The 21,088-nt window shown below is 41.6% G+C and overlaps 1 protein-coding gene across 1 annotated transcript in view; it reads right to left on the bottom strand.

The window, feature by feature from the left end:
• clstn2 (calsyntenin 2) overlaps nucleotides 1–21,088 on the bottom strand; it is a 53,635-nt gene that overhangs the window by 1,859 nt on the left and 30,688 nt on the right. The window contains exons 3-16 of the mRNA XM_037275947.1: nucleotides 19,292–19,487; nucleotides 17,335–17,446; nucleotides 16,688–16,784; nucleotides 15,515–15,664; nucleotides 14,099–14,284; nucleotides 13,355–13,612; nucleotides 12,756–12,877; nucleotides 6,559–6,721; nucleotides 2,431–2,597; nucleotides 1,930–2,078; nucleotides 1,463–1,668; nucleotides 1,200–1,367; nucleotides 324–469; nucleotides 22–142 (exon numbers count right to left, since the gene is read on the bottom strand). Coding sequence (XP_037131842.1) covers nucleotides 22–142; nucleotides 324–469; nucleotides 1,200–1,367; nucleotides 1,463–1,668; nucleotides 1,930–2,078; nucleotides 2,431–2,597; nucleotides 6,559–6,721; nucleotides 12,756–12,877; nucleotides 13,355–13,612; nucleotides 14,099–14,284; nucleotides 15,515–15,664; nucleotides 16,688–16,784; nucleotides 17,335–17,446; nucleotides 19,292–19,487 — 2,241 coding nt within the window. The remainder of the gene's footprint in view (nucleotides 1–21; nucleotides 143–323; nucleotides 470–1,199; nucleotides 1,368–1,462; nucleotides 1,669–1,929; nucleotides 2,079–2,430; nucleotides 2,598–6,558; nucleotides 6,722–12,755; nucleotides 12,878–13,354; nucleotides 13,613–14,098; nucleotides 14,285–15,514; nucleotides 15,665–16,687; nucleotides 16,785–17,334; nucleotides 17,447–19,291; nucleotides 19,488–21,088) is intronic.

Below are 21,088 nucleotides of genomic sequence, written 5' to 3'. Positions count from 1 at the left end.
TAAATACCATAAATGTCCTACCTGACATGTGGGAATTAGGAGCATGTATCATGAGTGGGTGATGAACGGCTCTCACGTACTGCGCCTGAGCGGGCATGTGATTGACATGCTCCACCGGCTTGACGTGGTGAAGAACACTGACCTGGAGTGGCACAAGAACACTTGAAGATTCAGAGATTGCAGCAAAAGACAATGCAAGGGAGTCAAGTGTGAGGAGGGGGAAGACGGCAAGCCACTTCAACATGAGGAGGCTGGATAATCGTTTGGGATCACGAGCAACGTGTCCTCAAAGTGGAGCTAGGTATAAAAAAGTAAAAAATAACCTCCAGGATGAATTCATTGCTGGTGTAACGGCCGTTAAGCTCCGAGCAGGTGAGTCGGAACCTTCTTTCAGTCAGGGTGGCAGGTCGCCAGTTCCTGTAGCGCACCTGACGCACTGCCTGCTCATAGTGGGCCATGGAGTCCACCCCTGGCACACACAAAATTCACGTTAACGCATTGCTTTGATGCAGCGCCATATCAGGAAATGATTCCATTTCACTCAATTAGACAGAATATTTTTACAGTACAGTGACTATTGCAAGGGCTCTGGCACAGATCCCTGTGGTTCACCTATCTGTTGAAATATGATGAAAAAGTCTGCACAGCATATATTTCAAGGCGTAAACATTAGTATATATATAAAAAATGTGCAGCAAAACTACAAAGTAAAACTGATTAGCGACAAGCTTCTGGTATCTGGAGTCCTTTGAATGACTCAGAGGTCAGTTTAGTGATTTTTTTTGGGCTGGCATAGGATGCGTGATAGTAGGCTCCCTTTGGAGATGCCTGAAGGTGTTAAAATGACCTCTGCAACATTTTCAACATTTTGAACTGACCTTTTTTTTTTTCATGGTCTAAAAAAACAAAACAAACAAACCAGAAAACAGCGCCTTGAGCAATAAAATAATTCTTGCGCAAGACAAGCCAGTAGCATCTGACACTACAAAAATGGAGCTTTAGCTTCAATGAGTAAGTATATAGTAGTAAAATATCATCAATCCCTGACCGCAACCCTACTGAGAGCACAAAACCAATCACTACTTCAGTGACAAAAAGGTCACGAGCCATTGTCATAAAATCAACTTTGAACACAAAAATGAAAGCAGTGAACTTTCCAAAACACAATATGTGATTCATCTGCAGGTGTTAAAACTTACCATATATTGATATTCCCGAGGTGGAGTTGGTGGCGTCGAGGTGTTTTCCCAGCAGAGCGCTGTGATGAATATGCAGGCTCTCTCTTTCAGGATTCAGCTCGTCCCCAATCACCAGGATATCACAGTAGTCCAAGTTATGCATCACCTCCATCACACCTGGCCTGCGGGCTGCACGCGGCGACAGAAAAAAGGATCCAACTCTAACCATAAATCCCTCACAGAGAGCACTGACAATGCATTTCCTGCAAACGCAGACATCTCACATCCACTGAGGCCGTCTCCCTTCATTACTGTGCTGGTGATGTCGAGCTCCTTGAAAGGAGCCACGCCCAGCGGACCGCGAAGGTCACCGGCGGGTCTGACCAGTCGACCGGATCCCGTAATGGTGATTCTCGGTTCACTGGGCGGCTGCACCATGACCACCGCCTTGACGTCTGGGATGGAGAGACACGCGTCCTCCCCGAAACACCTGACACGTAAGCAATGGAACATGGCAACAGTGATTCTATTACCGCTTGTGAGCGAGCGGCTGGATTCGCTTGAAGGTACGGCCGGCCGCGCTATATCATCGTTTGCTTCTCATTTCTAATTTCGTGATTGTTAGTTTGACATCTTTATATTTAGTCTTTCCTCTATACCTCGAAAGGGGTTTGTTTCATAAGACATATTTTCCACCGTGATGGCTGAACAAATCCGATAGAAAAATGGATTTAAAAAAATTTGCACTTACAGTACAGTGGTGCTGATGTGGAGCCGTCGCAGGCCCGGTGTTGGAAACTGGCGAGAGTTGATGTAGGACACCTTGGTCATGGCTGTGTTGATGCTGTCCAGATCCTCTCCTTCCACTACCAGCATTGACTGTGCAGGGTTAAAATGGAACTGCAAAAAGACGTGGCAAAAGCAATGATCATCGCTGCGAACATTAACAAGGCCTTTTCATAATACAATAAGAATTTGTAATTCCTACAGAATCCACCAGATGGAGGCAAACTTCTCATGAAACTCCTAAATTCACTTGGAGATAGTTCCTTGACAGCTAGCGGCCAAAAGATGGTATCAAAGTGATCCTATCGATCTATCTTAAAAAGAAATTGACATTGATGCCTAGATATTGATTATATCTAATAATTAATACACATCAAGAGGAGCTATGTCACTGCTTGTACGACTATACAATAGCAGTAAGATGTGTGTGCGTACTTCTAACCCTTTCCCCCCAATAACCACACACCTTGATGTCCTTCGCTAGGCTTTCAAGGGAGTTAATATCGAGACCTTCTTTGCAGGCCTGCAAGCAGGAGATAACCTTCTGGGTTTCAATGCGGCCCGGGCGGATCGTCAAGCCCGACAAGCTGCCGCGGAAATACTGGGTGAACCTCGGAGTCGCTACCTCGCCACCTAAACGGGAATGAGGGAAAAGAATAGAGGAGATAAGGAACAAGAAGAGAAAGTAGAGAAGGGCGATAAGGGAGGTGAGGTTGGGCCCGCAGGTTGAAAATAAGAAGTGGGTCAATAAAGGACAATTGGAAGGGAAGAGAAGAAAAAGTTAGTTCTATTTCAATGGGAGAAGCGTCATAGATTAAGTGTTCTAGTGATGTCAGGAAGAATTAAACACTTTCTTCTAAGTTTCAATGTGCTGGTAACCTGAGAGGGGTACAACTATTTTTCAAAATGGCCTTTTAAAGCCTCTGTCTGTCTATATCGCGGTTTATCGTGGGTGGGTCTGTAAAATATCCCCAACAAATGTGATGCACGCAGAAATGTGTGCGACAAGAGTAATCATGTCAATGTGACGCGACAGGCGCTCAACATCTGGCACATCAGCGTCGATATTCTGACGCTTCCTCTTGGGAATTTAGTGCACAAGTTTGACAGACGCAACGAATGCAATGCATGTTCATCCAAGATTGTTCCGCAAGTGTCACAGCAAGGAAACACGTCTTTTTCGAGCCAGTGAATAAAGCCTCAAACTTGTAACTCAATGCAGAAAGTGTCACTTTGAATGAGTATTCATGTCACCATTCTTGGACTCTTTTCATTTTCTGTGTTGCTCGTAAACTATTTATGCCACGTCAATGTTTGTTGACGGAGGAAATTCTTTTCTTTTAAATGTTGCCTCTGCTTTCTTTCTAAAGTAAAAGTCGAAGTGTTTTCCTGCCTCAGGAGACAGCATTTGGGTCATTTTTCTTCCTTGTTGTGTTTTAAAGACACACACTTAAGAGTGAGCGGCAGGACATTTTTATTGCGCATTGCACAAGACTATAGAAACCTGATATGAGAAAGAAAAAAATAGGGCAGATTTGGAATTAATGCAAATCAGTGCCCAGTGTTATTATTTTTGTCCGTTTTTATAATATTATTCGATACATCGATAATTGAGATCCAATAATTGCAACGGTCCAAGACGGGCGGAATGGAAAACTAAAACTAAATTACTCTTACATTATTTTTTCAATTTGCGTTTCACCGTGCTTTTTATTGCATAGAATATTAACAATCAAATATAGCCAACTACACAAAACTAAAAAACAACTTTTACGTGATCGAACTTTTCGACTCATAAGCGTCGCGACGCTCCAGTTCATCAACAATCGGGTCGTTGTCGTTGTGTTGTTAGAGGTAAGCAATGGCAAAACAATTGTATGTGCCACCAATTGAACGAAAAAAACAAACACGCACAGAAAATGCGAGTACAGTAATTGCTGCGGTTGGTCACGAAATGTGTATTGCCCTGATAAACGAGGGACGTCCTCGTCGCCATCTTAGGCAGGAATGCTCTTATCCTAATATTTCATCTTTGACCCCGGCCGGCCCATCCTGTTAATTAATCAGCGAACCTGGGACATGTTCAGGTTTTTCCTGGACTGGACGTCGCTATGCTGTGTGCCAAGATTGAAATCCCACAAAGAGACTGAAGACACGTTCAACACTTTCCAACATTGATGGAAATCCTGGACAGCTGGCCATCGGACATTTTTCCAAATATGTGGATATTATAACCCTTTGACCACCTGCAGCGTTTCTCTGCAACAAACAGGATCCAGACACGCCTAAGGACGCCTCAACAATTTGACACTTTTGAAAAAGTAATGATGGACAGCTCTGATCATCATGACATAATCAATGCTTTGAACTCAGCCCAGAAGACTCCACCTTCTATAATGGTAAGTCAGAAATTTTATTTTATTATGGCACAAGCATGATTGTGGTTATCTCGGCCCGTGGTTGTCTAGCGAGATTTGAATTTTATTCCGTTTTTATTTCAAAATGCGATGTGTCAAGACAAGAGGATTGTGTTCAGTGGGAGAAAAAAAATCAGGCCCACCTTGATTTTTTTTTTTCCACGCCTACCTATTAGCCACACTCTGGCTCCGCCACTATGGGCCCCATGGTGAGAATACCAAAAGGGCTTTTTTCAGACAGTAAGAAAAAAAGAAAACAGACACATTGTGCATGCTACATGCCAACATATTTCTCTTGCTGCCCGGCGGTGGACAGAGTGTGCATGTCTGAGTCCACACACTTCATTATTGTGATGTTGACTCTGGGTAAAATGTTGGTGAACGGGGGCGTTGGGGCTCGGCTAGTGAAATGAGAGCCTGAAAGGCAATCTTGCTCACTAATGGCCTGCAAAGTTATCAGTTGCAGCTTAGTGAAGCTTAAGGCAGCTTCATTGGGATGTAATAGCTGGCAAAGTTGTGGCCCATTCACTCTGCCTAATCCCTCCTTCAGGGCTTTCTCTTACAATCACAAATTCACAGAGAGAAGAATCAAGTCAGAAAAGGCAAAATGGCAGGAAATGATGATGAAAAGGAAATTGCAATCAAGCTCAAGAGGGAAAGAATTTCAAATGACCAGAGAAATGTTCTCTGGAAAGATGTTTTTTTTCAAGATGGACTTTGATTTAGGTGAGCTGCAGCGCCCATCACTGCTGTTGGTCTGCCCCCCCCCAGCACATTTCTTTAAAATGAGGCGAATCATCGCATAGCAGCTCAAATTGACTACAACGCAATCATTGCTGCGTTCTTCTTCCCATTTGTTGCAACCAGTCGTTTGATCCCCACTTTGCTCATGCCTCTCCGTTTCAAAAGAATTGTTCACAGCCCCAAGGCGTACATCTTAATCTCTATTTATTTTTCTCTCCTACATTCTCCCGCGTATGCATGTGTACTTTAAACGTGAATTTAATTCGAAATTGCTTGGCAGTGGCTTGACGTCCTGTTTCAATGTTTGTCTTAAGCTTTCAGTCCCATTACAAATTACAGTAGTCAAAGTTACATAGTAATTCTAAAGGTGCTAGGCGGATGACATTGCCATGGCAACATATAGGTGATCAAATTTGATTGGACAAATTCATCTGGCATCCAATTACACATACTGGAATTGTTTCGAATCCTTGAACCACGTGCAACATAGCAATTATAGTGAAATGTTAGGAAAAAGCAACTTCATATTTAATGTAAGGAATTTTAAATTGTATTCTTACGTTAAAAGAATTGCCGCTTGTAGTTTATGAAGCACATCTTGCGCTAAGTAGCGCATTTGTGAGCGTGCCAATTTGAGATGATGTCTGTTAGTGGGGAGGTCTTTAGTACAAACAACAGAGTAATTGCTTCCAGCGTGCGGTGTAATTCTCCACATTTGCGCGTATTAACGGGGGACTCGCTTTACATGCTGCTTTCCTCAGCAATGGCCATCAACTGGGCTCAGCAGTTCAACTCTTTCATTTCTGAAAGTGAACAAGACTGCAGCCAGGACCGTTACTCCATTTTATTTGGCAGTGGAAAAATTGAGGCTTTTTTATTTATTATTATTTTTTTAGAGAGGCATTTATTTGTTCAAGTGCAGCTACCCGGTAACTAATTGGGACACTGTGTCTATTATTAGATTCAAAGGACAAACACTTTTCGAAGAAATATGATAACTCGCCTTAGCTTTTCATTCAAATCTTTTTTCCAAGCAATAATGTGAAGTAAAAACTGTGATCATGTGGTTGCACAAGTGTGCACACCCGCTTCAAATTGGGAATTCAGAATGAACCAATCACATTCAAATTCAAAGAAATTGCAATTGTTCCAGTAGGCTTTTCTCTCCCTTTCTTTCCAGCCGAAGCCAAAAGCTTCTGTGCCGCACCGACTGCTATTCAGCATTGTTCATTTCAGTTTTTCCAGAGCAACACATTAACAGTTAGAAAAAGTTATAAAATATTCAAATCAGTCTTTTTTTTTTTTTTTTTTTAACAGGGATCACACTTTTTATATTCACTGTTAATATAACATCAAACTAGCAGAAACAGGAACGTAAGGTGTAAATGAAAAAGGTTCATCTGACACGCTAACACACACACACACACACCAACCTTGCCAGCAGGCGCCCACTGTGAGCTGCGTATCGATCTGTGAGGCATGGATTGGCCAGTCATCTGTCACCAGGTAGGGTTCATAGGTCACTCCATCCACAAAGAGAGTCACAGCAGGAAATTCCACATTGATCACGTAATAGTGCCACTCTTTGTCACAGATCTGCAGAAGGGAATAAAAAGAAGATGGACGAGTCAGTCACTAGGCAACAAGACTTTTTTTTTTTTTACCTTACTACATAATATGTCAACCAAAGGGAAGGTAGTTACTAAAGTAGGATAGTTATGCATTCTTTAGAGAAAATGACTTATCTCAGTTTTGGAAGGTTCTGTTCATGGCTTTTTGCTGACAGCTAATGGGCTGTTCATTAAAATCCAATAGGACATACGTTGTGACAATCCATTTAAAATGAGTGTTTCACCAGGTTTTTGATGGCTGCTGGATTTGACAGTCTCCGGCTTGAAAGGTGGCTGCTGATGCGTTGCTTTGCATGGATGTCTGAATCTCAAATTAGGATCACTCAGTTCAGTCAAGCGGCCGTTAGCATATTTTTTTTTCCTGCAATATTTTTCCTGCAACTATTTGGGAGTTTCTTTTAAAACATAGACCCAGTGGTGGCAGTTATATTCTTGAGGTATTATAACAACGCCGGGAGGTGGCAGTCAACTCAATTTTCTGACAAGCAGCATTATGTTAGACAGTGAACAATTCTTTAAAAAATAAGATTAAAAGCTTCCACTTGTAGTTTACAGTCAAACTAAACACCAGAGACAATTACACATTGCATACTAAAAAAAAAAAAAAACATTACCCACAGTCATATATTCTTTATCCTCTGCAAAAAAAAAAGAAAATCACTCTCCTGCCGCTGACTAAGGAGCTGTTTCCATATTTGTATTTTTATATTAAACTGCCCCCTGGTGGCCAAGGCACACACACCAGAAGAACCTCAGCGGAACTGATTAACCTTCATGAAAAAAAATGTAGACACCCATTTGTATATTATGTGCTTTAGATATCTGCTTGAAGCAGTGCATGGGGTTCTGCCCTGTTCATTCCAGAACACAAATATATGATCTCAATCAAAGACCAGCATTACTTGAACCGCTTTGACTGTGAATCTGCTTTTGAGGCATCAGGGAGTTTTGAGGCTACTTTGATACCCCCCTATGCCGCACTTGCCTTGACGGATTGAGTTGATTTATTTGCACTAAAGAGGGAAATATCTTTTCATTTGCCACGCAAAGATAGAAAAACAGCAGGAATGAATGTGCTTCTAATCGCTACACGCACCTCAAAACATTTGCTGTTTATTATGGCAGTGAAATAAACAGGGAAAGTGGGAATTCAAGATTTGATTCTTATACTTTATGCAGCATTTGCATGTATTTCTAGAATGATAGCGATACCATCTTATACTACAATCTATCTATATTATTATTTTTACTTATTTGGAATAAACGTTCATTTGTATCGTTGTGTTTGCGGCCCAATCCGAGTCAATTGCCGTATTGATTATAGCACAGTGCATATCAGGTGTTATTTTCAAAGGTTGTATTCCACCAGCTCACATTTTGGATTTGGATATGCACTTGACTTGACAAGTGGAATTAATTGCTTTTTAAAGGATGTCTGGCTGAGTGCCTGTGGAAATGAGTGCTAAGTTGGCCAGGCCAAGTCGAATATCCGATCTGATTATTCTTTCCTCTGACTTGCCACTTGCTACTGTTTTGGATCACATTCACATGATTTGATTTTTTTTTTTTTTTTAATTTGTTACACTGATTACAACCCCTCAAGGCGAAATTCAATTTAATCTCTTTTTTTTTTGTTGTAAATCATACAGCACACACGATAACACACGAGGGGCCGTGCAAGGAGAGACGTTAGACAAACAGTACCTTGCTCAAGGGTACTAGCACCTCCCCAACAACCCAATCTATATATTTTAATTTTAAATTCTAATAATGTATTTATTTCTTTATTTTTTATTTATCACCGGGGCTTGAGCCATAAAAAAAATTGCGCATTTGAGATATAGCTATTTCTAAATCCTTCCTATTGCACGGAATAAAACACACTATTGATCTTGTTGACTGCTAAATTGTTGCGACATCTTCATGAGTATCTGATAGATTTAATACAGAGGAGAGTGTAGTGAAATATTTCTGACTTCATTCTGAGTGTGTCCTTGCATTAATGCCGCCTTATAATAGCAATGTATTGTACATTTAAGTTGATTTGCGATCACTTTTTTTCCCGCCGCATTGTAAACGGCACGGGTGATGAGGGACGCATAAGTTGCAATGTTTAACATTTGGCCAGTGCAAGCTTATGTTGAGCTTATTAAATAAACAGCATGTGGATGGAGCGAAGGGTTTGGAAGCCATTAGATGGCTCTTCAACAAACACACACAAACACACAGCGTGGGAATAAGTCTTAAATGAAAATCCCTTTACCGTATTTTCCGCACTATAAGGCGCATCGGATGATAAGGCGCACCTTCAATGAATGGCCCATTTTAAAACTTTGTCCATATATTAGGCGCACCGGATTATAAGGCGCATAGAATAAATAACTCAACGTTGCTCCAACGTTAATGCAATCACAATTATAGTAACACTCGAAATAGTGAAAACGATAACAATATATCAATAACTCAACGTTAATATCACACAACACACAAAATAAACACGTAAAGTTTACTTTAATAAATTAGTCCTCATCCACGAATCCATATTGGTCCATATCTAAGGCGCACTGGATTATAAGGCTTTTGAGAAAATTGGAGGTTTTTAGGTGCGCCTTATAGTGCGGAAAATACGGTACTCTTCGTCACTCGTTGACCAGTACTTTGGAAATTTGAATTCTTGCATTCAGCTTTGAATCTGTTAAGGGAGAGATGGGATGAACTTCAATCTGCCTGAGTAGCGGCCCATTGAAAAGTCTTAACTTCAGCACCTCAGTAATCCATCCCATCTGCTCGGAAACAACGGGACGCTTCTAATCAGCCCAACGCAGTGAGGGAGTCGCGCCACAACAAGCACTTTGCAAGCAAGCAGATAAAGCAGATAAGTGAGGATGCGTCGCAGACGAGGGCCAGGACGTTCAATCCCGACCGCTTCCGCTATTCATTCGCAGTAATCGAAGTCAAGACGTGTACCTTCATGATCAATGATGCTCCACAAGCGTTTTCACGGCAGTGAAATTGGAACACTTATCTGCAATTCACAACACGCCATGGCGTCGCCCAGCGCTAATTGTGCTCCCTCCCAAACGGCTGCCGGCTCAAATAAATGTTGCTTTCTCTCTAGCTTAAATCTCAACCTGTAAATACAGCGTTCCCCCACTATATCATCATTCACAAATTCAGGGAATTTTCGGCAGGGTTACTTTCAAACGTTCTACATCACGCACACTAGCTTGGCTAACCATATTAAGTCAAACTTAAAGGACTTGAACTCATTCAGTGCCATTGACGGTTATAGACGTCAAAGATATTAACTGAGTTAGCAGTGAATGAGTTCAAAACAAACTACCGTATTTTCCGGACTATAAGGCGCACCGGACTATAAGGCGCACCTTCACTGAATGGCCCATTTTAAAACGTTGTCCTTATATAAGGCGCACCGGACTATAAGGCGCACCATTAATGCATCATGTCAGATTTTTAATCCAAATCAAATCATTCTCCATTTTATCTTTTTTATTTCAACTTCAGACGCCAAAAATTACTTTATAATCACAAAATAATGATCCATAGTCTTTTTGATTCATGATTCATAGTCTTCAGCGGGCCACTTGTGATTGATTTCATGACACAATGCTTCGGGCCAGTTTAAATTGAGGAATTTGGTCCATATACAAGGCGCACCGGACTATAAGGCACACTTTTGAGGAAATTTGAGGTTTTTAGGTGCGCCTTATAGTCCGGAAAATACGGTACTCTTTTTTTCATTCTGCTTTGTTATTATGCCCGCCAAGCAAACGGAAGCAAAGCTATAGTCTTAATTCACATTTGGCCAAGTGCCCGAGCATTGCTATGAGTCGTAAAGCAGGAGAAAGCAAGTTTGCGTTGTAATGTGTTGCGTAGAAGGTTTCAATCAGGAGTCACGTTCCTTCGCTTGTGTTCAATCCATTTGGCAAATGGAGGCCTCTTTCCCGCTCCCTGCCAACGGTCTTTCATGGCTCTCTGCCTCCCCTCTCTAGGGTGACAATTGAAAAATCAATACAGCTAAATGGAGTTGCAGCAGAAGCCATTGAGTGTCCTTCCTAAGTGCAAGAGGAACGAGGAGGACAGTGAGCGGCAGTTCCGACGCGCCGTAGTCACCTCCTCCTCCTCCCTCTTGCCCCGACAACGTTGCTCGCAAATCCCTCCGACCTTGTGCTTGGCTGCATTCCAGCTCTCGACTGTACTACTCATCTATCCATCGGGACTGTTTAGGGCACATGTCAAACTCAAGGCCCGGGGGCCAGATACGGCCCGCCACATCATTTTATGTGACAAATTGTGCATCAAATTCGTGTCATTACTCGAATTGCAAATTTTACTTTTAATATCTTTTTTTTGTTGTTGTTAATATTTGACCAGTTTTTACTCGTCTGATTTGAAAACGAGTTATTCGTCAATTTGTTTTGTAGCTTTGACTGTATATAATAAGAGGTGCTCATACATTTATTTGGGTTGACAGTCATAATGGCCTTCCGAAAGAAGCTATGACTACAATGCGGCCCGCTAAAAAAAATGAGTTTGACACCCCTGGGTCAGGGCAACTAAAACAACACTGACTCAACAACATGTAATTCATTCATCCATCCGCTAAGAACAATACCTGCAGAATATGTCTGATGAAATCGTTCAATTATGACCAAAGGCGCCTCTTTACCTTGCAGCTATATTTTTGGAAAGAAATTCTGTTTTAGGTTTCTTTGACCTTACCTGCGTAGCTTCAGGGTATATCACTTTTTCATGACGTTAGCTCAGATCCAAAAAGCAGTGCTTTTGGCTTAGCAGTTTCCAGCCATGACGGACAATAACACAAACGGCAACTCGCTCATTCTCTAGCCGCCTCACGTTCCCGCCTGTCTGGAAACGTGGATTGTGATACCTCATGTTCCCTAAATATTTACTTTCACACGTCTTCCCCCTCCCCTTTTTCTTTTCTTTTCTTTTTATACATAGCCTTGTAATGTGATTTCAAATCCAATTATTGAAACGTATAAGTTGATTCAGAATTGTCTACATTTGGACCATGATGCATTTAAAAATCCACTTGCGAATGTTTTTGCTGAGTGTGATGTTTTAAAACGGTTTAATAACTGGTTGCACCATCTTTAAGGCGAAAATAACTGCAGTGTGAGGTTTGCCTTTTTGTATCTCGGGAGAAAAAAATGAGAACGTCAGAGGCAGGTAAAGATGAAACAATGCAGATAATAAAACAAAACATAAGCGAGTCTAAGAGAAAAGACAACATGTTTACTTTCAAAAGACTAGAACAAACCAAATTTACTTTTCGCCTCACTGGTTGGGAGGGAATTTATGGGAGCAGGGTTCGGTGACAAACAGCATCGAAATAGACCAGAAGAACTTTTGATTGAGTGAAGACCTTGAAAGTGGGGGAAAAAAAGAAAAGAAGTGCCGTATTGTACCAATTTCGGGCTAGCGGAGGATGACAAGACAACAGACCAGTATTATTTGTCATCCTGGGAAGGGTTGCCGCCATTGATCGAGCGATGGAGCTGAAAAGCAACTGAACTGTAGCGTAGTTTTGCTGACTAGTTTTTAAACACCTTTTGAAGAAATCGGAAATTCTAATCGTTGTGAACGCTGTCCAAAATGCGCTTTTTGAGCTTTAAATATTTGCTTGGTTTACATCTATGCTATTTTTAAAGTTTTAACATGGCAACATCAATGCTATTTATTAGCCTGTCTATGACATTTTGCATTGTGCGTTAGCATTAAGCTAGTGGTCTTTCCTTCGTCAAAATAATGGCGTTCTTTTAAACGTCATGGTTTTGTTACACGATGAATTAATTTGACAGTAAATTTTGCATTTGTTTGCTTAAACATTTGTTCGTCAGACTCATGGAGAATAACGCTCGGAATACATCTGATGCTACAATTTTACATTAAAAATGAAACCTGTCCAAAAAACATGAATGGAGAAAACAATCACACGCACACACACTCCTTACCTGCTCCAGCTTCCAGTGGAATTCAGCAGGTCTGAAAGTATCAAGTTGGCTGAAATCTCTTCTAAGCAGGAAGACCAGCCGGCAGTTGTGAATATATAGAGAATAATGATGGCGGTTCATTTCTGCAAAACAAATACACATGCAGACACCTGAGATGACTTTTTCCCCCCCCCTCAATGTGTCTCATATATTTCCGGCTGTGTGAAATGAAGTGCTTAGGCGAACTCAACATTTTTGTCATTTGAACCGCCGCTGTTCAAACATAAATACAGCCATATTTTGGGAAAATCATATCTATCATAGCAAGTGTTGTTCTTTGGGGTTTGAATAAAATAAACACAGTGATAACATTCAAATCAGTGTGAGATGTTATCAATTTTCTGCCGCCTATCTGGAACTGTTTTTTGGTAGCACGTTGCGTTGTTTTTATCCCTCACTGTCTGGGTTCGGAGAAAAAAGGAGATTGAGCATTACTATGCCAACACATAGCCAATGTTATTTGATCAATCATAATGTCAAGACATTTGCTATGTTAGCACTAGCTAACATTTTGCAGGTTTTCACACTGTTTGGAATTAGAACGAAACAAATGTGCTCACCAGTTTTGTCAGAGTTGCACAGCAAAGTTTCCTTCTCAGCTCTGAGTCCCGGACTGGGGCCATGTTTCATCCATGTCGCAACGGTGAACTGATCCGTGAGGTTTTGGGGCACCACGTGATCGGGAACGTTGGCTGCCTGTTGTCCGTCAAATCTGTAGATGAGGTCGCTGTCACGGCCACTGTCGGTCACGAGAGATGCGGTCCAGTTGGTGGATGGGCTCGGGGCGGGGAGAAGATCTGTACTGCCCGATGCTGCGCCTGTCGGAAACGTCATTTCAGAAAGACAGCTTGAGGAATCTTGGAGTGTCTGGGAAGTCACCCAAAAAAATGATGAATAGTGAACCGCAAATAGGCGGGGGACGTCTGTAAATACAATGCAAGCTGATTTTAGCTTAGCTGTCTTTGGCTAACAATGAGATCCAGAATATAAATGGAATGCAATAATGAACATGTCACACTTTGGAATGGCCTCGGAGACTTAATTAAGAATATTAAATGGAATTCCACGACTACAAAAGGCACACTGGAAATGTTAATAAAACGGAGCGAGACATCAAATGTAATTTCTTACGTTTAATTAAAATTTCATTGTCCCTCATCATGACAACCCTCTGCTGCTAAACAGCAGCTGGATGTTCCAAGCGGGCATTCCAAATCAATCCCTCCTTTTCTTTTATTCTATTATTCCAACAGTTGCTTCCATTGCAACCTAATTCTGCCCCCCCCCCAGATGTTTCTACTCACCGCAAAGTTTTTGCAGAGACTTCTCAGAGTACGTTTCCCGATCGCAGCCCTTCCCGATGTGACTTGTCTGAAGCTCCACCGTGACTTTTATGCCAGACAAGGGTTCTCCGCATGTTTCCAAGTGCAACTTGGGAAAGAGACTCTTGCTGCCAGTGCCCGGCTCATAGTCCACACGTTTGTTCCAGCCTGAAGATTAAAAAACAAGTTGTGTTATTGTTAGATTATCTATCTACCTGTGTTGCGCCACCAATTGTTTAAACATCACTTGCCTGAAGCCTCTTTCTGAGAAGAGTTGCTCTCTCTGCGAACGTGCCAGTAAGTCAAGTTTATTTATATAGCATATTTGCTCAATGTCTATGTTGACATCTTTTAACACTCTTAGATCAATATGACATTTAAATAAATGTAACTGGTGCAGGATGTCTCCGTTTCCAGAATGTGACATTTGATTCATTAGCCTTTATAAAAAAGACTGCTCCTGTCATTTTCACATAAAATGTAGGGGGGATTAGTACTTAATTGGTGTCGAGACATGAATATAAAAGAAGAACTAGTTTTCTGTCTTGTTCCAATCCGTTAAGTGGGTGCAACAAGAGTTGTTTTGAAGCTCTAAGGCGCTTCTTAGCTCTTGGCGTGAAACCGCATGACAGGTACGTATATTTAGAAAATTCCCTGTATTTGTCATTTCTTGTTGTCTGGGAGTATTCACGTGTGAGCAAATATACAAACCATAATTTCTTACGTCCAAAAAATGACCTTTCAACTGAGAACAGAGCTAACTACATTTTGGCTAAATGCCGCACGCGCGGTAAAAGGTCGGAGATGTTTTAAGAACGGCAGGAAGGAGCAAGAAGATTTCTGTCTGATTCGAAGTTTCTCACTTTTCTTCCTTGAGTTTTTTTTTTGATCTCCTCCTCACTTTTATTCCTGGCCAGGGTGAGTTGGACTTGTGAGATGCTGTCAGCGCTGACAGGTGAGGCAGCAGGAAAAGAGTGGGGCTCCAATTGCAGACTCCCATGTTGAAGGAAACGCTCCCAGCCAATTTTCTCTCTAGAGCTTTTCTTTCATTATTATTATTTTTTTTTCCACCACAGGGTTTGATTTCCATGAGAGACATTTGGTCTAAAATGAAACTAAATTCCCTGGAGGAAGCCTTCAATTTCACACTCACCGGGTTCTAAATATTTCCACAAAAATAATAAACAGTCATTATTGAATTATACAAGCAATATTTCAAGATGCAGTTCCTTGGCTGGTCAAAACAGATTTGTTCACGCTGTTTTCAACACTTTATATTGGCTGATAAAAATAACAGATGGTGTGGTGACAGACCAATAACGTTGATTTATATATATATATATATATATTAAAAAAAAAAAGACATAGGTTTCCGCCCGTCGCTTGGCTATTTCTGACCTTGCCACCCAGCTTTGCAGACAGGCTTGACATCAATATGCACGGCCACATCCTCCTTTGCCGTCTTCTGACCGCAGTCAAAGGCTGTCACCAGAATCTTGTAGCTCTGCTGCTTGTCATAGCTCAGTCGCTCCGTGTTTCTGATATTACCTAAAGGCCACCAAAACAAAGTAGAAATTAGTCAACACTCTCAGTTTTTCCTCATTTGGCAATTCCGGCGGGCCGTATTCAGATCACCTTAGTTTGCAAATTGACTTCTTAATTGCTTGTATACAAGGTTTCTGGAGTAAGATTAAACTACCTATTTATGAAAATGTGCCGGTGAGAGAGCCGTTGTGCTTCTTCGCTAAGGTGTCCCTTCATTGCTTTTCAAAAAGGAAATGTCACTACAGGGGTTGGAGAAGTCTTGCTCCACCCCAGTCGTCATGGTAACGAAAGCCGTAGTCTGCATTTGCATCACACAGAGCCCAAAACAATTTGATATGAACCAGAGTGTGTAATAATTCGTCACCCTTTGTGTTATTTGAACAAAGAACGTCAAAGACTTTTAACTAACACAGCGGAGAACTTTTTTTTTTTTTTTACGTGTCCATGAAAGAAATATCCAAACGCTCACTCGATTCCATCTCATCTCCTTTGCGCACGAAATGTCAAGTGTACAGTTACAATTTTTTCCACTTGATTTGATTTGTTACGCCGATTCACTCAACAAAAATATACGGCAAGAGAGAGTCCCATAAAGTACATGAAGGCCTCCGGCTGGCCCTTTTCTTTGAATCTTGCTGAATTCATCCAGATCAACACAGTGTGGAAATGGACGTTCATGGAGGAGCAAGCAAATAGCCCAAAGCTGAAACGTTAGACATGCGCTGAATAGAAAACAATTGAAAATCAATCCCAAAAATGTCCTCCAGCCATCAAGGAAGTGTGCAGAGACACCAGCCTAATAGATCTTGGTTCTAGTTTATTCATGCTTTATTTCCTGCCACTATTAACTATGTGAATTATTAGAGTAGTAGCAGTATATTGATAATACGTTATAACTAATAATGAGAATTTTATTTTGAGGTGAAAATAAACAGCCGCCTCTCCTTTCCCTTGCATGTTTTTAAACAAATGTTGCATACACACACACACACACACACACACACACACACACACACACAGACTCACCATTGCGGTCGATGGCAAATGGCGTGCCTGGAGTGACAATTTCATAGTTGCAGATCTGACTGTACTGTGGAGAACAGTCCTGGTCCCAAGCCTCCACCTGTGACAGCACAAAATACACTTCAGCTGCTGGCTACCGAGCAGTGGCGGAACTAGGATTTTTTTTTCTTTGGGGGGGGCCATGGGGATATCACAAAATGTTTCCTACAGTAGATCGAGCGAAATGGAACTCCTAAAAGTCAATTTACCGTATTTTCCGCACTATAAGGCGCACCTAAAAACATCAAATTTTCTCAAAAGCCGACATTGCGCCTTATAATCAGGTGCGCCTTATATATGGACCAATATTGAGCCACTACAGCAAGCGTGTCCAAAGTCCGGCCTGCGGGCTAAATGTATATAAAAGTTTTAAAATGGGCCATTCATTGAAGGTGCGCCTTATAATGCGGTGCACCTTATAGTGCGGAAAATACGGTACATATTGTAAATATCTGACCTTGCACCTGGTCAGATAATATTTGAAGGGGGGGGGGCAGTTCCCCCGCCCCCCCCTTCTAGATTGTGTGTATATATAGTAACTATATGTGCTGACTTTAAAGTTCTAGCCATTGCAGTTCAACCACAGGCGTCGTGTAGCGTGAGCAAAATACCTGCAAAATGCTGTCATAGATCTTGCCTTCGGTTACTGCCGCTTTGTACAGAGGCTCCCGAAACACGGGGCAAAACTCATTGACGTCATCCACCTGGACGTGCACCACGGCCCTGGGAGAAAGCATGAAATGCATGGATGAGAAACATCAGGGAGGGACATGTAGTTTGGAAGTGATTGATGGAGAGAACGGGCAGCAGAGACAAGATGCAAAAAGATGGATGAAGAAAACGGGAACCGAGGAATCCATTAGTGGTGATCAAACTTAATTAAAACCTTTTTTGTGGTCTATCTTAAGAACAGCCAATGAAGACAGAGGGGGCATTTATAGGAGAATACAGTCCTAAAAATAGAAAGCCGCCCACTTCTCTCGAGCACCTGCGATGAAATTTGCTTCGCAGAATTTAAAAGGGAAGCAATGATTCACACAAGTTTGCTTTTTCCGTGACCTTCCCTGTAACTTGTGTCTGAGGACGCACATCTGGCAAATTAATGACATTAGCTTAATGAGGCCTATTTAGAATGTCATGCCGTGATAAGGACACGTACACACACACACAAACGGACGTGGCGCGCCATTCATCTTCCACCGGAGAAATTCATCCCAGAGCTCCCCGAGCTCATAAATTTCCCTTTACCTCGCCGTCTCTTCGTACCTTCAATACCAAGCATTCAAATTTGCACTGCTTGTATGAGTGAAGCGGCAGCGGCTTTGATTTGATACCGTCAATGCCAGACGCCATGTATGTCACTGTCAATCACAACCAACGCCTGCACGCTCTCCGACGTACACGGGCGGGCACGCAATCCTGTCAACCGACGTCGTCAGCACGCCTGAAGTGACGGCGCTCGATGAAAAGGAGGACAGATCCAGAAAGGCTGCGCCGCCGCCGCCGGTACAAGGAAATATTATCATCGCAAGCATAAGTACATATTGTTATCATTTATCGTGGAGGTATACATTCCAGAATAGATGATTTGAGTCAATCTATTAAGAAGAAAACATCAATTTAAAAAATTGGGGAGATGGGATGTGGGGGAACAAAATTCAAGGGAAAAAATCTGAAACGATCCAAAAGTCTGGTGTTATTAAATGAATAAATATGATAAATAAAAAAATAACAAAATAAAAATAAATAAAATAAAATAAAAAATGTAAATTAAATTAATCTGGTATGGCTCTTGGGGCAGGGCAAAGCATATTTCAGGGTGCCCGTGCAACCCCCCTTCTAGCTCCGCCACTGCTGCCGGGAAACATAGAAAGATTTGCAATAGAAGAAAAAAGGTAAGAAGTGAGGCTAACTGTTAGCTTAACTGGTAACCACATTACGTTTTCAAAGCCATAGCACCAGGCTACTTCCAGAACGGGAGTGACTACTGCTGACCCGAACGAAAAAGAATTTTAGTTCTACACCAGAAAGTTGCGGCTGTGTCTCACTCGTTTAAATCCGGATTTTTTTTGTGTGAAAGCTTTTGTGCATTTGACAGGCTCTCCGGAAATCATTTGTGTCGCTGTCTTAGTAGCTCTGATGCAAAAGTATTATTCATGTTCTAGTCAAGCTTTTGTCTTATATCTCACCTCAGTTGTTACACACGTGACTCATTCCAAGCGAGAGAGCATTAGCGCTACAAGACAGCTTGAATAATCGCCTTTGTTATAAGTGCATTTCCATTGTGCGGCAAAATGAATCGGTGACGGCAAAACAAAGGCGCCCGCAAAGCCGTCATACACAAATGATTATTCCAACTAGAAAATTATACCATTTTCACATTCTCTCAATTCATGTCAAGTAGATCTTGTAAATTACATTTGCAATTATTTTGTCATGTAGGATTTTGTGGCTTTGAGTCAGTGGGAAACAATTTGAAGTGTCTGACGTTGATTAAACGGACAAAATTGCTCAAATACTTTGATGAAATAACATGAGGGCTGAAAAAAATGCTCATGCCGCACTCACTTGTGGGATTTCTTCCAGTCGGCCCCACCGGGTCCAGCGCCGCAGTCATAGGCTTGGATAATGAATGTGTATTCCTTCTGGCTCTCGCAGTCCACAGGGCCACTGGCTCTCAGTACGCCTTCTCCTGAGGTGCGATTCAACACCACTGCCTCGAAAGGAATGTCCTGGCCATAAATCTTAAAGGCACAAATTTCCCCTAAAAAGACAAGCAAAAACATGGAAGAGTGTTTTTTTTTTTTTTTTTTATTAAGCCAGTAATTACTTGACGATAGCGACTCATGTTTCTTTTAGTGTCATACGCAACAAATGACTTCAATCTTATTGTAACCTTGACCTTTGTCGATCATATCTAATCTGTTGGAGTCAATCGGTGAAAGCAGAACTGCCCTCCGAGCAAGGCTTAGATATCACAATGAAACGAGACACTCTGGTCAAGGCCGTATCGACAAAATAAATGAAAGGGGTGGACTTGATGAGATATAAAAATATCAAAGTGAAGAGATGAATCAAGAACACATCTAATATGGAAATGTCATTCATTCGTTACAGCCTCCCCCCCCAATTGAGTTGTTAGCCACTCTGATGTCATTTTCAAAATGGCCGCCTCCCTGAGATGGAGAGAAACAAGTGGCTTTTTATGCTTACCGTATTTTTCGCACTATAAGGCGCACCGGATTATAAGGCGCACCTTCAATGAATGGCCCATTTTAAAACTTTATCCATATATTTGGACATGCCGTAGTGGCTCAGTATTGGTCCATATATAAGGCGCACCGGATTATAAGGGGCACTGTTGGCTTTTGAGGAAATTTGAGGTTTTTAGGTGCGCCTTATAGTGCGGAAAATACGGTAATTCATCTTCCACAAACGCAGAATTAACAAGTGCTGGTGTATACCACTATTTCCTTACTGAATTTCTTTCAACCTGATTAGATTTTAAAAAACACCCCCAGCGGGTTAAGATAGCATTCTCTCGAGCTGAGGTTTTGCAGTGTTCATGGCCATTTTTAAAGGATGTTTATTCCTCATTTGCTCCTCCGAGTTGAGTTTGCGAGCAGGTTGTAATGTTTACACGTGCGAGACGACCAATAAGCGAATTTAGGGGGAAAACATTTCTCTTAAAAATACCACAAACAACAACGTGACCAAGTTTGTGGATAGCGGTGAAAAGTTATTTCCAGGTCACACTTTGTGGATGGATGCAAATCCATTTTCCGCTCCATCCATTGTAGCAAATATTTCTGGATTCAATTTTACAGTGGAATGCAATTGAGTTAGGCAGAGGACTGAGGAAGTGGCAAATGCACGGCTGGATATGTAAATGGTCCAGATTTCGTCTCTTCTTATTTTGACTGTGTCAGCAAACGTACATATGCATACCCCCCCCCTTACGCATCTATTTCATTTCTTGCCACTTAGCTTGTTTCTCAGCACTCCACCCCTAAGGGAGCACTTCAAATTCACTCGCTCGTAATTTATGGATGAAAGCCAAGTCTAATCTTTGGGCCGGCATGGCGGAAGGTAAAGGCTCGCTTTTTAAAGTCAACATAATAACGCTATCGTTTGGGTTCACGGCTAAAGGAAAGAGGCCGTGACAATAAGGCTAATGACAATAAATGTCGCAGTGACAGAAAATGTCTAGCTGTCAATGAGTGAGTAGGTATTTCAAATAAATGTGAACTGACCTTACGGCAAGCATCTTAAAGTTTCAATTGAACATTTTTAACAAAGTAGATGTGGGCAAAATTAATTAGTGTCTAAGAAAACTCAATTCAACATGAGACCAAGGTAAAGTTT

The sequence above is a fragment of the Syngnathus acus genome, chromosome 17 (assembly GCF_901709675.1).
Source record: "Syngnathus acus chromosome 17, fSynAcu1.2, whole genome shotgun sequence".
In the NCBI taxonomy this organism is placed as follows: Eukaryota; Metazoa; Chordata; class Actinopteri; order Syngnathiformes; family Syngnathidae; genus Syngnathus; species Syngnathus acus.
Note: the sequence above shows the minus strand (reverse complement) of the source record. Positions and strands in the feature narration are given on the sequence as shown.